Source organism: Bombus bifarius, unplaced genomic scaffold (assembly GCF_011952205.1).
Source record: "Bombus bifarius isolate JDL3187 unplaced genomic scaffold, Bbif_JDL3187 scf7180000007970, whole genome shotgun sequence".
Classification (NCBI taxonomy): domain Eukaryota; kingdom Metazoa; phylum Arthropoda; class Insecta; order Hymenoptera; family Apidae; genus Bombus; species Bombus bifarius.
Genome location: NW_022884356.1, coordinates 4,031,316 through 4,047,285, shown reverse-complemented (window position 1 = coordinate 4,047,285; position 15,970 = coordinate 4,031,316). Strand labels below are relative to the sequence as shown.

General features: G+C 28.4%; 4 protein-coding genes across 11 annotated transcripts; 3 read left to right on the top strand and 1 right to left on the bottom strand.

Annotated features, from left to right (window-relative positions):
* Nucleotides 1–1,365: 1,365 nt before the first annotated feature.
* On the top strand, nt 1,366–14,003 carry LOC117211886 (zinc finger CCHC-type and RNA-binding motif-containing protein 1-like). 2 transcript variants are annotated; one of them, XM_033456187.1, is made up of 5 exons: nt 1,366–1,378; nt 12,740–12,904; nt 13,240–13,351; nt 13,421–13,729; nt 13,795–14,003. In XM_033456187.1, the coding sequence occupies exons 2-5, from the start codon at nt 12,792–12,794 to the stop codon at nt 13,930–13,932; spliced, it is 672 nt and encodes a 223-aa protein (XP_033312078.1). In that variant the 5' UTR covers nt 1,366–1,378; nt 12,740–12,791; the 3' UTR covers nt 13,933–14,003. The 2 variants fall into 2 exon arrangements, with proteins under 2 accessions (XP_033312078.1, XP_033312069.1); XM_033456178.1 differs by lacking the exon at nt 1,366–1,378 and adding an exon at nt 12,261–12,372.
* LOC117211772 (centrosome-associated zinc finger protein CP190) lies at nt 3,468–8,359 on the bottom strand. 6 transcript variants are annotated; one of them, XM_033455998.1, is made up of 8 exons: nt 8,140–8,359; nt 7,831–8,020; nt 7,632–7,743; nt 7,325–7,389; nt 6,848–7,019; nt 6,587–6,726; nt 6,261–6,521; nt 4,136–6,134 (listed from the first exon to the last, which is right to left on the bottom strand). In XM_033455998.1, exons 5-8 carry the CDS (start codon nt 7,010–7,012, stop codon nt 4,136–4,138), a joined length of 2,565 nt encoding a protein of 854 aa, XP_033311889.1. In that variant the 5' UTR covers nt 7,013–7,019; nt 7,325–7,389; nt 7,632–7,743; nt 7,831–8,020; nt 8,140–8,359. The 6 variants fall into 6 exon arrangements, with proteins under 6 accessions (XP_033311912.1, XP_033311889.1, XP_033311892.1 ...); XM_033456021.1 differs by lacking the exon at nt 8,140–8,359 and having other exon boundaries at nt 3,468–6,134; nt 7,831–8,124; XM_033456001.1 differs by lacking the exon at nt 8,140–8,359 and having other exon boundaries at nt 7,657–7,743; nt 7,831–8,124.
* LOC117211829 (D-glucuronyl C5-epimerase B) lies at nt 8,815–11,605 on the top strand. Its single transcript, XM_033456077.1, has 7 exons — nt 8,815–8,992; nt 9,082–9,178; nt 9,278–9,425; nt 9,554–9,682; nt 9,749–10,462; nt 10,533–10,720; nt 10,797–11,605. Exons 3-7 carry the CDS (start codon nt 9,285–9,287, stop codon nt 11,326–11,328), a joined length of 1,704 nt encoding a protein of 567 aa, XP_033311968.1. The 5' UTR covers nt 8,815–8,992; nt 9,082–9,178; nt 9,278–9,284; the 3' UTR covers nt 11,329–11,605.
* Nucleotides 13,866–15,893, top strand: LOC117211863 (U6 snRNA phosphodiesterase). Of its 2 annotated transcripts, none has more exons than XM_033456136.1 (4): nt 13,866–14,003; nt 14,918–15,060; nt 15,132–15,469; nt 15,618–15,893. In XM_033456136.1, the coding sequence occupies exons 1-4, from the start codon at nt 13,990–13,992 to the stop codon at nt 15,804–15,806; spliced, it is 684 nt and encodes a 227-aa protein (XP_033312027.1). In that variant the 5' UTR covers nt 13,866–13,989; the 3' UTR covers nt 15,807–15,893. The 2 variants fall into 2 exon arrangements, with proteins under 2 accessions (XP_033312027.1, XP_033312019.1); XM_033456128.1 differs by lacking the exon at nt 13,866–14,003 and adding an exon at nt 14,241–14,588 and having other exon boundaries at nt 15,618–15,892.
* Nucleotides 15,894–15,970: the final 77 nt, after the last annotated feature.

The window sequence follows — 15,970 nt, the reverse complement described above, 5'->3', positions numbered from 1 at the left end:
TTTAATTATTTTGAATAATTTATTATCTTTAAATTAAAACAGTGTGAAATACAGTAGCGTTAAATGTTACTGAATTTATAGAATATTTATACTTTCTTTACGTAATTTGCAGATATTCGGAAATTCTTTTGAATAATTTGTTCTTTGAGTTGAAACAATGTAACGTACAAAGGCAGTCAAAGTATTATCGAATTTGTAGAAAGAACGAAGGACTTGTTATTTTTTACGTTATTTCCTATGATATATTCTTACGTGATATTTTTTGTTGTTACTCTTGTTAATCATCAAATGAAGAGAAGAATGAAATTATTTGATATTTCCTTTTTTCATTTATATATTCGTTACTTTATTACACATTTTTCGTCAAATATCTTATACATATTTCCTATTTAAAATATCGTTTTACGAGATTATTGGCATCAGAGGCAGCTTTGTGTCAATCATTAACGATTACATTGTGATAAACTATTGATCGAACGAATTTTCTCCCCTTCTTACAATATTAATACTTAATTTGCATTAAAATTATCTTCACTTCAATATCGGATAATTTTATTATCACCTATTTTCTCGATTTTATTCGTATAGAGATATTTCTTGACATTGTTTTTTTTTCCTTTTACTGTAAATCACCTTACTGCACATAAATTGAATCAGTACATCGAATTTCATTTATTTATCTTACTTCATAAGCATATTTCTTGTAAGAAATTACGCTGCTCGAAATAATTGGACTAATTAAGCTTATGTATTTATTTAATTGTATAATTTAGGAGATTATCTCTTAATTATTTTGAGCAGCACACGTAAAAGTACTACAGATATCGGTCTTTTTATATTAATCGATTCGACAGCCAACGTTCGTTCGTTTAGCTTAAAATTATACTCAGAACGAAATATCGAATTGTGAAATTTTTTAATCGATTTTACGAACATTTGTTTATCCATTTTCCAAATTACAGACGATATGATGTGTCGCTTTTCGAGATTTTTAAAAATATTTTAAGACGAAAATATTAAACAATTTTGCAGACATGTAAAATTGATACATGAAGAAAACAAAATATTATGCATCTCTAGGATTGACAAAATTATTATGTCGGTTTTCAATAAATTAAAAAATCAATGTGCACTAAAAAATGATCGCACTAAGAATCATATTATTTTTATCTCAGAAATTTCTCGTTTCTAATTAATTGTCTAAGTAATTAAAAAAGTCTAAGGAAGCACCCTGTACGTTTCCATACGTCGCATAACTAAATTATGAAGAAAGTGGTAAAGGAATCTTATACAATGCAAGAAGATAAGCTTAAGTAGGTGTGTGTATGCGTAACTAAATGATATCGTATCGTACCGAGTCTAATGTAACGATTTTTATGTAACACTGCCAACTATTTTTAAAAATATTGTATAAAGTAGTTACTAATAATTTGATAATGGCCATAACCGAACTATGGCAGTTAATTTCCTTCTATTTTGCATGCATTCTAAATCTAGTTTTCTTGTTTCTCCAGTCTTTCTGTCCTTATTTGCAATAATCAGAGATCCAAACCCAAAACAATTTAAATCAACCTTTGGTCGATTTTACATATAAAATTTTCGTTACTATTGAACGTTCGACAAGATCGAACTCATTGATATATCCTAATATAATTAATTGCTGTTCAAATTATTAATATCGTCGATACAATATATAGAACGGTTTTCGAACTTTATCTATAACATACTATTTCTTTACTAACAATAAGCAGATATCGTATTTTGCGGAAAAAATAGACATTTGCTAAAAATTAATATACATTTCAATTATACATTAATAATATAAAAATTAATACAAAAAAATGATACAATTAATAATATGAAAATTAATACAAAGTACACTTAACCAAAATTGCACGATATGGACAAGATAAATCCTTTCCAATCTAGCAAATGATACTAAATTAGATATACAAATAAAATATCTTTTGATCCAAGAATTCCTACGAATCTTGAAAAATTTTAATCTTAATTTTTTCTTCAATTTCTATAACTCTGAAAATACTGAAACGAAAGATTGTTACTGGACCAGTAACAAGTGATGAAGTTATGTTAGTATTTGACTAATGTATATTTCAGATAAAATTCTTCGACGTTATAATTTGTTAATCGTGCGTAGGTTGTAGTAAATGAGAACTCAGAAATTACATATTGACGTAAATCAGTATTTTCCATAATGCATGTATATATAAAACGAGGCACTTAATACGCGCGCGCCGTGATTAGTATTTTTCTTTAAAACAGAGAAATTTATCGTATATATCGAATTCATCACATTTCCAAGTTAAAAATAAAATGATTCTTTGACACATTACTCTATTTGAATTTTCTTCATATCAAATGATTTCCCATTTACTTATAAGTACAAAAATTTCAATTTTAATCTTGTATCCATTTGATCGATAGAAACAATTTTATACATATGCATATGTATAAGTCAAAAAAGAAACATTTGAAGTTAAATATACTAGACGGAGCAAAATAACTAAACTAAATTTATGTGTTTGATTTACGGCAAAATTGAACGCGTGTGTTAAAAATACAAATGTTTCTAGCATATTTTATCTACTTTATCGTGATCTGCATTTACATGTATTATTCGTTGAACCTTACTAACTCAAATATTCTTCTATATATAGCTTGGATTGTATTAACTCTAAATACCATCTTCGAAACTTTTACTGAATTTACGATGATATTACTCTAATTCAAAATATTATGCTCAAAAACTAAACAAGTGCTGGTTACTTATGAGAAAGAGAATTGACTAAATAAAACGCGTTAAGTGACTCACGCTGTACATATACAAGATATTCTGTCCGACTTTATTAAAAATATATTATCTTCTGTATTCAATTTTTTGAATGTTTTATTTTCTATTTTTTAATATGAAACAGGCATCATGTATTTAATTGCAAATGATGTATAATGGGATTTGATTTCAAGAATTTTTTAAATTATTGATATCTCTTCGATAAAATCATATTATTCCTTCCGGAAAATAGAGAATATATGACAATACAAAGCATATCTTTTTATATAAATAAGTTAATGAATTATATTCGATCTGCTTTATTCAAATGTTTGTATAAAATTTTAAATATTTGAAACTATATGTCTTAAAATTCTCCAAATCATGTAATGAAAGAAATAATAAAATGTATAATTTGGTAAGGAAAAAGTGATTGAATTTTATTTCTTTTATTATATCAATTCCGGCAAAAAAATTTTATTAATGGACTTGAAATAATGAAAGAAATGTAAAATAACATTTTGTCATTAATGCTTAATTGACTACGATCTTTTATTTTGATGTATCATGTTTATCCGAACGCAACGATAGATACTAAAGATATATACCAATTATCATAAATAATCATCAAATTCAACATTATAAAGTCTAAGAAAGAATTTCTTAAAGAAACGTATTACTTTTAATCTCTTTATTTTTAAATATTTGCATTGAACATGTGCAGTCAGGAATTAATCAGAAATTCGACATTCATGTTCCTTCATTTTCTGCATTTCATATTCACCCACTGCCACACGTTTGTGCAACTATATGTTCAAAGGAATTGAAAATTGCAATTAAGAAAAGTTCATAAACGATTTTTCCACTTTTCTTCTTCCGTTCCTTTGCAGATGTGATCAAATTAAATCTCTAACGATTGAATACAATCATACATACATATATATATATATATATATATATATATATATATATATATATCAGCTTTAAGCTGTATATACAAACATTTGTTTTAGGATAAATGTTGAAGTTAAAATCAATTTGCACGAATTAATTGAAGCTTATGACTCTACATATCCTCTAAAAATGAAATAATTCATTTACATTGCTTCTTTTGTATCTGTATATACAAGGTGTTTCCTACTTTTCCGGCAGGATTGTGAAGCATAATCTACAATCTTGCCAGAAAAGTAGAAAATGTCCTGTATAGTAATCTTCAATCATTTACTATGTAGAGAATGAAGAAAGAAGCAAAATGAAATGCAATTCAAACATGCCGTTTTGTTAGTCACGGATATTGATCAAACATAAGGTGTGACAAAGTTAATATAATAATAATATTATTATTTATGAATCAGCTAATTCTCTACTATCATCATCCCATTCTGTAAAGCTATTCGCTTTAGTTTGCTTATCATTTTTTTCCACCTCTTGTTCTCCCTCAAGATGCTCCTCTTCAATGATCATAACCGATTCCTGCGATTCGCCTACACTGTTACTCTGTTCGCTGCATTGTTCATCATATTCCACTATTTCTGTCTGTTCTTCCACGTATTGTATAACTTCTTCTACCTGATCAGAACTGCATTCCTCCAATATTTCCGACTGTTCAACTTGCATTTCCTCCTCCATCACCTTTTCCTCAACTTCTTCAACCACTTCCTCCACTATCTCCTCAGTTTCTTCGGTAAGTTCTTCCGAGTGGTAATTATCGTATGTTTGTCGTTCTACATCTTCGTTTCCATGAATGTAAACGATCATCCCATCCTCCGTACCTTGCATTACAATTTGTTCGTTATCGGTAATGTTTAGCTGTTGTGGCTGCTGCTGTTGATCATTTTCCTGCTGTTGGTAGTTGTCATTGTCAATCAACATTATCATATGTTGCCCGTCCAGTTCGTGCGCATTGTAAGTCATTTCGTGAGAAATATTATTTAATTGCATCTCCGGTACAATATATCCCGATACGTTCGAAGCTCCATCCTGAGGTTCCGAGGAAACGCTATCTCCAACACCTAAGGATGCCGCTATACCACTAGCCACGTGACTCAAGGCTTCCGCTTCTGAAGAAGGTTCTAAAGAAATTGTTGGCATAGAGACTGAAGCTGCATCCGAATCCCGCAGATCCTTGTGTACGCAATCGATATGAACTTGCAAATTCGTAGCTTGTACAAAAACTTTACCACAATGAGTGCAACGATGTCCCTTCTTTTTGCCATCCGGCAAGTTTCCATGGCCCGTATTAATTTCATGGGTCGTCAATTCGGTAACGTCTTTAAACGTTTGTGAACATTGCATGCACTGAATCTCTTCGATGGATGACGAATGTTGACGCGACGTTGGTCGATGATTATGGTTGATTTGATGCCTCACCAAAAACGCTTCCGATAGTGCCACGTAAGAACATGCTTGACATTTTGGGAAACTCATGCTTTTCGGAGGAGGCACATTGTGTTTTGTATAAAGATGATACATCAGGATGTTTCGTTTGATTGCTTTATAACCACAGTGTTCGCAAACTCGCATATCAAATTTTTCATCGTGTACATCTTGCATGTGTCTTCTGTACATATAGTAGTTTGTATACTCCTCTTCTAAATCACACTTGTTACATTTCCAAGGTCCAGTCTCGCCACCATCTACGCTTCCGTTACTCTTTGCCTCGGTTTCATCGGTGTTATTGCTTGACATCAGGTGATCAGACTTCAAAACTACGTAAGAGACTTTTGTCTTGCATGCTGAATTACTATCTGAAGACTTTGCTTCTTTTTGCATGATTTTCAAACGTATGTTCTTGTTATTTTTCACTAAATGGGGGTATTTCTTCAATACTTCTCGAATGATCTTTGCGTGATTATTGATCGAGTCTTCTGAGTTCGTTCGTTTCCCCTTTTCCATATTTTCTTTTTCTTCGAGATCAAATCGCACTCTTTTAGATGGCGATGGCTGCATATCTTGACCCCTTTGGAAACATCTAGTCACGGACCAATCATCGTCGGAATTCATTTCCTTCAGACTCTTCTCGTTTGTATGACAGTCATCTTCCTCATCTTCGGTTGTATCATTTTTACTGTCTCTGTCTGGGGAACATTTACCACTAGGCGAATTATCTCTTTTATATTTGTCTGGCGCTTGAACGATAGGCTTTGTATTGTACGTAATGTCATCGAATGACGAGAACACCCCGAGCGCAAACTCTTCCGCTTCGGGGAGATCAAATCGGGAAGGTCCAGGAGTTACCTCTGTAGGCCTATTTGTCGACGGCATCCCGTGGAATGTTCGCATTTCATAATTAAGCGATGGCATACTTTGTGGTGTATCTAATTTCCTTTTCCATATAGGGAGTCTAACATAATAAAAAGAAAATTTTTTTGTACATGTAAAATTGAAGAGTAAGATTTATATACGTAACTAAATTATTTGTAACTAGAATGAGTATTTGAATCTCTAATCTATATGCAAACATACTTACTTTCTACCTGGTAATGGCTGATTTGACAACCCTGAAGATGAAGTGGAAGTAGTTGTTGCTTTTGTGCTAGATGTTGAAGGCTTTGAAACTGCTATTATGGGTCGGGTATTGCATTTCACTGTTTGTTCATTTTGCAGAGAAGCAGTATTAAATTGTGCATCAAGTAATTTAGTTAGAACAGTCATGTTCATTTTCTGTGCTGTACGATACAAAGCATGTTGCTCAGAAGTCCAATACTCTAATTGTCCAGTGTACATAAAACTATAAAAGTATTATATTAAAAGTGTGATAACTTTATTTGCTATACAAACTGTGTTAAAATTTACCTTATAATTGACTTCACACATTCATATGGCATATCTGGTGGCATGATAATTACTCCATCAAAATTTTCATCTTTTTCTTTTTGTTCACGTTCAAGTTGCATAAAATAATCTGTGCATGTTGTTATGACTAAACGATGAGCCTGAAATATTAATGAAGAAGTTCTTTGAACTAAATATAACAATAAATAGTGAAGAAATATTTAATTTTAAATATTTAATAACAATTTTTAAATATAAATAAGGAATGTACAAGATTAATACCTGAACAGTGATATCACTGGTGGGAAACTTGATTGTAAGATCAAGTAATTCTTCTTCAAAATAAAGCTGTTGAAGTCTTTGAAGGAAGAAAGTCCCCCAGTTATCTACCTTCACTTGCTTCAATCCCCGCGAAGGAAGTTGTTTTTCCTGATTTGCTGTTTCCATTGTACACCTGTATGTTATTAGTTAAAAAAAAGCTTTTGAAGGATTCTTTTTGAAAGATTCATCACTACTTAATAAATCTTCCACTAATATTTTTTATGGAAAAATTAATTAAAATATTAGTATATAGCTGTTCAATATTATCTTCAAGATAAATTAATAAAATTAGTAACAAAAATTAAGTATTAGAAAATACATATACACTGTAGTACAAAATAAATAATTTCTTTTACTACAATATGCTGTTTATAAGAAAATTAAATTATTAGATTAATATTTTATATTAATCTGATAAACTATATTACATTTCTTTACCTGATATTATAAAGTTTAATTATTTATTATATCTACTTATGCTGACAACCCACATGGACCAAATCCTGTAATAAAAGAAGAATAAAAGATATCATGATCTTAATCTTTAAAATTAAATTATAAGATACTACACTATGAGTTTATTTTCTAACAAAAAAAATATATGAAGAGAAATTTCAAATCTTTTCGATTACATTACTCACAAATGTTAGAAGTTAACTATTAATTACAAGATTATATAGTATCATATGAAAAGAAATTATTTACACCACACATGCTATTTCAAAGGCTACAAATATTACTTAACATTTTTGAGAATAATCTCTTCGTACTTGTGACTCAAATGCCATATAATCCATGTTACAAAGGGAAATTATTCCCCAACTAATTACTTAGTAGTAACTTAACCTGACTGGCTTCTAAAAATCAAAAGTTTCATATCTAACATTATAATAATAGTGCATCAGCGGGGTCCATTGACATCGGAATATGGTTGTGTGACTTACAGTAGCGACTAGTAGCAAGCGAAGTATGCTAACGTAAAAATTCTTTAGCATGTATATCACCATATATACATTGCTGCGATCGCTTCGAAATTCAATTAGACTAAAATATTGCAAAAAGAAGAATGCTATGCAAACGAAAAGAAGTAAAAGAGGCTTCTGACGAAAGTATCAGCGCATACTTTGCGGAACGCTGAAAAATGGAAGTTTAATAATGATGCACATCTTCCTTTCACGATCAAAGTCGAGCATATTAATGGTTATTTCGAATATATACAAATTCAAAATACCCCGTGGATGTATTGCACATACCTATTTAACAATATTTCAATATTCCTCTCAGCTCCATCTCTTATAAATTTCCTTAGTACACAAGTAATATTGAACATTCCATTGTATATCACGACTCACAGATGGAGTTATACGTATCAACTGATCACACAGTAACAGGATATAAAGAAACCTTCAACCATAGAATTATGAATCGCTACTATAAACTATGATTGCTCATATTTTGTGTAATCTGCATAATGCAGAAAAAAGATATTTTTGTGTTATTGTGTATGATTTCATACGATGAAAGCAAAGAGAATTTACATGGAAAAAATATAATTAATTTTATAAATTTAGGTGGAAGATAACGAATGAACTACGAGAATGGGTAATACGAACTTATGGCGAAGAATGGCTGTTAATAGTTTTAAATATTATCAATAATCAATTGAATTTGTAAACGAAAGATTTTTATTATTTATATCACATTAAAGTTTAGAGTATTTAAAAATATTTCTTCACAATGTATATTATAATATACAAAATTCATGCAAAATGTTAAAAATTGATACACATGCAAATATACAATCTGTTCTTCAAATTTCTTCAATATAATCGAGATTTCTTAAAACCACTGAAACTTTACCCATAGTTAATATTTCGCAAACGAATTCTAGGGAATTTATGCAATGCTACTGACACTATAATCAAGAATGCATGCAACTTTCTTTATAAAATAGACAATGTGATTAACGAGAACAGATATAACATTTTGGTTACTGCAGACGATATTATGAATGGAATGTATGAAACAATAGCTAACATCGATAACCATCGGTGATTAAACGTATAAAGTCCTTGATGGAAAATGTAAAGGGAATATCCATAAAAAGGTGAACACATATATGCATTTTAAAAGTTGTCATCGGCTGTTACCATTTGTTTCTTGTTGTTTTTGAAGAAATGACTTTATCTCCTTTCAGAATTCTACAATTTAAAAAAAATGGGGGAAAAAATATTTACCTTTAATCGAAGCTGTTTTTAACAGATAGGAAGGCAAGAATTTTAATAACATCTTGTAAGTAAGCATTGCATAGCAATATTATTTATACTTTATAAAATTAATCTTCCTATGTATTGATATTATTTATAAAAAATCATTTTCATTCAAAAACAGGTTTTATATGATGATGAGGTTGAACTTTAAAACATTATTACTTGTACTAATAGTTGCAGTATTAAGTTCACTATTGACATCATGGAATAATTGTGATAGCCCATCGTTTTTTAAAAACACTGATTGGAAATCAAAATTTCAGCATAAAGTAAGCATAATTTGAGTCAAATATATAAATTTAACATACATTACTATTTCTATAAAATTATTTGGTGTAGAAATTTTATACAATAATAATATTTATTATTTACTATTATTTTTTTTATATGTATAAAGGATCGAGTAAACTTAGAAACTGGATATCAGGAGATAGATTGTCATATAAATGGTGATTATTCTATTGGATGTCGTAAAGAAGGAGATGAAGTTTACATACCATTTTCATTTATTCATAAATATTTTGAGGTAAGCAGTAAAATTAAAGTAAATGATTAATCACAAGAAAATACTAATATGTTTAAAATACGTCAGATTTATGGAAAATTAGCCACGTATGATGGCTTAGAAAGATTTGAATGGTTACACAGTTATTCCAAAATCGTTAATCCTAAAGGAAAATATGATCCCAGAGGAGTGTTTATGACCTTCGAAAATTATAATGTTGAAGTTCGAGAACGTGTTAAATGTATTAGTGGAAATGACGGAGTACCAATATCTACTCAATGGGAGAGTCAAGGATATTATTATCCTACTCAAATTGCTCAATTTGGATTATCACATTATAGCAAAAATTTGACAGAACCAGAACCTCATAGGAAAGTGATAGAAGACTCTGATAAAGTTAAAAGAGAATGGATTACACCTCAAGGATCTATTGCATCTAGAATATTTGATAAACATGTTAACAGTCATGTAATGAGATTTGCAACACCAGAAACTAGTACATCTGGTATTACCTTACAATTAGATCATGTACTTGATTTTGTATTGAAATGGGATTTTAATATTAAAGATAATGGAAGCATTATGATCACATTGCAATCTAGAGAAAGAAAAGAAACGTATTACCTTCATTATGTTACTAGTAACATAGTATTGCATATATATAACAATCACGTTTACTATGGAATTGGTCAAATTAATCATCAATGGAGAAGATTCACTAGAGACCTAGTAATAGATTTGCAAAAAGGTTTATACTTAAATGATAAAAATAAAAAGAAAATGTCTCGCTCGAAGTTAAAGGTAATGTATATACTTAACAACTGCTATAAGATAATAAAAAAATAAATGTTAAGAATGATCTATTTTACAGATCGTGAAAATGACGTTGTATGGATCTGGGATGATTGATAATATAACATTATCTACAAGTGAACACATGGAACAATTCTATGATGCAGCTAGATGGTTTGTTAGTAACCAGAACATTAGTTCTGGTGGATGGGCAAATCCTGTCAGAAGAAAAGTAGCCCCAGGAATGGCTACTCTTGAACCTGGATGGTATTTTATTTTAATAAATTATTTAATTTATGTATATGTTATCACGATATATTTATTTAAATGCATGTTTTCACAGGTATTCTAGTATGGGTCAAGGACATGCAATTTCTGTATTAGCACGAGCATATTATCATTCGGGCGAAGAAAAATATTTGCAAGCTGCTATTAGAGGTTTGCAACCTTTTAAGGTATCCTCTAGCAAAGGCGGCGTAGCTGCAATATTTTTAAGCAAATACGTGTGGTACGAAGAATACCCTACGACACCCTCTTCATTTATACTTAATGGATTTATTTATTCTTTAATTGGTTTGTATGATCTAAAAAGCATAGCAACAGGTAAGGATGCGGTAGAAGCATCTCGCCTTTTTAATCAGGGTATGACATCCTTGAAAAACATGTTAACGCTATACGATACAGGTTCTGGTACTACATATGATTTACGTCATTTTACATTAAAAACGGCTCCAAATTTAGCTAGGTGGGATTATCATTCTACTCATGTTAATCAACTTCTTCTTTTAAATTCAATTGACAATGATCCGATTTTTACTACTACAGCAGAACGATGGATAGGTTACATGAATGGTAAGAGAGCCGCACACAATTAACATACTATCCTTTAGCGATCAATTGATTTTTGCGTTCACTTTTATTTTTAATTTATTGATATTTAATATTTCGTTCCGTCTGCTCTATTTTGTATCATACATTTTGTAAATAAAAAAAATAGTCACAGAATAAAGTGGACCAAACTATACTTATCTTTTTATGTAATTGTTGTTACATGGAAACAGTAACAATCAAATTCGTGACATTTGTTCGTTATTAATGGATGCTGCGTATGTACTTGGCTATCCCATCATAGCAAAATATCAAATTTAGTATTTTATAGTTAAAACTACATATATTTAAAAAGACAATTGTATTATTATATTTAAAAGTAATTTATTCCATTTAATTATAACAAATAAAATGCCTATTTAGAGTATTTCAGATATTTTAAATTAATATTTAGAAAAAGCCATCCCTGAACATGACTTATGAAACTTAATTTGTAGATATAATGGAATGATATATGTAATTGCATTACATGTAAATTTTGTACTTAAAGAATTAAACTCAACATTTAAACTATTTTATAAATATACATTTTTTAATTTCAATGTTATGTATTACATTCCTTTGAGAATTTGAACGTTTTATTTCTAACAAATGTATAGATTAAGATAAATTTCATACCTTTAATGCAAATTATTTAAATTGAATAAGAAGTTGTTTCGAGTAAAAATGTAATACATTTTGAAGTTTTTTTTGTATATTATACTACTTTTATATGAAATTTTATTAGAACTTATACATGTGTGACACCAATTTAACAAATAAAATGAAATTATTTTATTTATAAATTTTTTGTACCTGTCGATAAATAAATTTTTTACCTAATTTTCTCCTAAATATATATAATTTAACAAAGAATGAAACTTATTTTATTTAATTTGAATGTATGCTTGTGAATGTGTATGGTCTGTTACATGTTGGTACTACTGATAGCTTAGTTTATGGTATATGTTCTTATAGTTTACAAGACAGTTATTCCAATATGTATGCAAGAATTAATATTACATAGCGTATAAGTAATTATAACGATTTTTGTGAGTATTTTTAACGTAGTTATTGTTATTTAATATAAAATTGAAATACTACTGAAATATGTCATATCGAATTATATACGTTTTGAACTACAAAAAAAGATTTTTAAATTCGATTTACGAAACGTATTATATTATTGTTAATTGCATTTATGACTTAATTGCTAATATAATAAATAGTTTTTTAAATGGAACAAAAAAGCTGTTTTACTTGCAAAAAGATAAGTATTAGTATAAAATTATAATTATTGAATGCGTCACTGAATATAAAAATTTCTATAAGAGAAAATAAGTGAAATGCAATGCATGACAAACATTTTATAACATTTTTAACTTTATAATTATCATTTTTTCTATTCTTATATTTCAGGTTAAATTAAATACAAACATCATAAATAATAATCGAAATTTAATATGTAAAAATGAGTGGTGGAGTAGTTCCAAGTAAATCAACAGTTTATATTTCAAATTTACCTTTTTCATTAACAAATAATGATATACATCAACTTTTACAGAGTTATGGCAAAATTGTAAAGTAAGTTATGAAATTTAAGTAGCTAACTTTTTAATTCTTTATTAGTTTGTTAAATATATATTTGTAGAAATATATTATTTAAATATTTTATATATTTCATTTATCGTGGTATTCTACCTTTATCCTTTCATCAAAAATTGTATAAAAATTATTGTTTACTACATTCTTAATCCTCACATATTTTCAGATTAAATTTTCTTATATATCTTAATTTTTATAAAATATAAAAATTTTCAATACTTAGAGAATAAAAGTTTTTTACATTACATGTACATCAAATAATTTAAATCAAATAATTTTATACATATTTGAAGTATAACCTTTTTTATCTTTAGAGTGACAGTAATGAAAAACAGAATTACAAGAAGAAGTCGAGGTGTTGCATTTGTATTGTTTCTTAATCCAGAGGATGCTATTAGTTGCGCGAAAAACTTAAATAACACAGAGGTAAACTGTAATTTTTCTTATGTAATAATATTCATCCTAACTTATTTTTCATACATTACTTTTTAACAGATAGGTGGTCGTACAATAAAAAGTTCCATAGCAGTAGATAATGGAAGGAGTACTGAATTTATACGTCGCAGAGATTATCCAGATAAATCTCAATGTTATGAATGTGGTGAAGAAGGACACTTATCATACAATTGTAGGAACAATACATTAGGACCAAGAAATCCACCATTAAAAAAGATTAGAATTAGAAAAAAACATAAAGCTAATACTCACCAAACAAGCGATTTTAATAAAAATAGTGACAATGAATCAGCAGAGGATAATTGGGATGAAGAAGTAGAAACATTAAGCGCTGCTATTGCGTTAGAGGTAATGTATTAATGTGATCCAAATGTAATAAATATTTGTATTTATTATTTATATGTACATTATAGCAAAGACAAAAAGAATTAGAAAATAATCACCGATTAGGGAATAAGGGATATGAGGAGGACAGTAGATCAGTTCATAAATCTGGCAAAAGATATAAAAAGAACCAATATTTTAGCGATGAAGAAGATTTTAGTGAATAAGTAAATGTAATAAAATAATATAAGAATAAAAAATTATGATATAATAAAGTTTAAAGAATGTTTAATATTAAGTTTGTAAAATATTGTTTGTATATAGATTTGTAAATTGACAACTCATTAACTTGCGTAGAAATTGAAATAAATTTATAACATCAACTTCAGTTTTTAATGGAAATTAAAAGGAAAGTAATTAAAAGCAACAAAAGTTATTTAATTAGTTTTTACAATAAATCATGTGTATATACGTATGTATATATTAACATAGTATGTACTATACATGTTATTTTATTTTGCGTTATGTTCTGTTCGCATTTGTAGCTTAGTAGATTGGAAAAGTTAACCTTACAAATGCCATTCGAAAGTCATTAAAAGAAATTTTAATATTACTATTTTCTTTATATTTATAATCTTTAAACTCAATGTATTTCGAACAACAAAGATTAAATATTACCGAAACATGACTGTATTTTGAAAAAATAAAAAATCGAACAATTAGTTATTAATAATTTCAAAATATAACCTCAAAGGATGAAAGATTTAAGTTAATTACAAATATTATACACTATGTCAGGTTTAGATTTGTTAAGTACGTACGCTTCTGATTCTGAAGAAGATGAAATTAATGATAACAGTAAATCTGAGGAAAATTCTAAACGGTATCTGTCTTCTTTGGTTTTTATAATTATTATACTTACGATTTCTTCTAAGTATTCAAATACATTTTAATAAATTGTTAGGTATGTTTATAATTGGAATAACTATTCATTTTTACAGTATGCATGTATTGAGAAATGTATATTTGATAAATTTATTTTTTAACTTTTATAAACAGATTTAACGATTTATACGAAGGTATCACATGCGTGTTCATTATCTATGTTTAGACTTCGCAGATTTAAATTCGAAATAAATAGTTAAAAAAAAGTTCTAGTAAAGTAAATATTTGTACTAAAAAAAATCGTAGAAAATAACTTTTATTTTATAGATTACCTTTGCCTAGAAGCATTACAGCATGGAAAGGTGTTCCTCATCATGAAGAAGTAGATGATAATCCATTACAACATGAGGGAAGAGTAAGAAGTTTTAAACACGAACGTGGTAACTGGGCCACGTTAATTTATATTGACTGTTAGTATTTAATAAAGGTATATATGTTTTAATTACAAGAATAAAATCATTATAGCTACTTTAAATTCCAGATGAACCCAGCGAGGACATGCTCTCATGGATGTTTTCAGTTTTGGGAGAAGTGCCAGTTAAATGTAATATATTTTCTGAGCAATTTCATATTAGTCTATCAAGAACTTTAATTTTAAAGTTTCATTGGATTGAATCCTTCGTAGAGGAGACCAAGAAGTTATGTGAGCAGACAGATCAGTTTAATTTGGAGCTTCTAAACGTACGGGCATATACTAACGAGGAAAAAACTCGAACTTTTCTTGGGATAGAATGTATCGATTGTAAAGGAGTCCTTGGTCATTTTGTGAAAAATGTTAATAAGTTGCTTGCCGAATATGATTTACCAGCTTTTTATGAAGTAAGTAACGTATTTTAAACAATGATTATATATGTTATACAAAAGTGCAACAAGTTCTTTTTGATGAAAGTTTTATATTTATTGCTTTATAACATAAGCAATTATAATACGATAATAATGATAATAAATTATCATTTTCCACATTTAGGATTCTTCTTATCATGTAAGCTTTTTATGGTGTCTTGGCAACGAACTGTCAATTCTAGACGATCAAGCACGCTTTTTGACTATTAAATTAAATCAATTTTTGATTGAACATGCAGAGGCGAGATATATAAATGTCAATAAAATATATCTTAAGATTGGAAACAAGTTATATGTATTTAAACTGAGGTAACAAATAATAATAATTGATACGAATTAAATGTAAAATACTGATAATAAAAAAGTTACACTATAATATAATAACAATTTTTTTAAAACTTTACTTTGTTCTTTTTCCCTGTGTTAGTATACCTAAAAATCTTTACATTTAAGATTGAATTCAAGTAATTCGTAGTT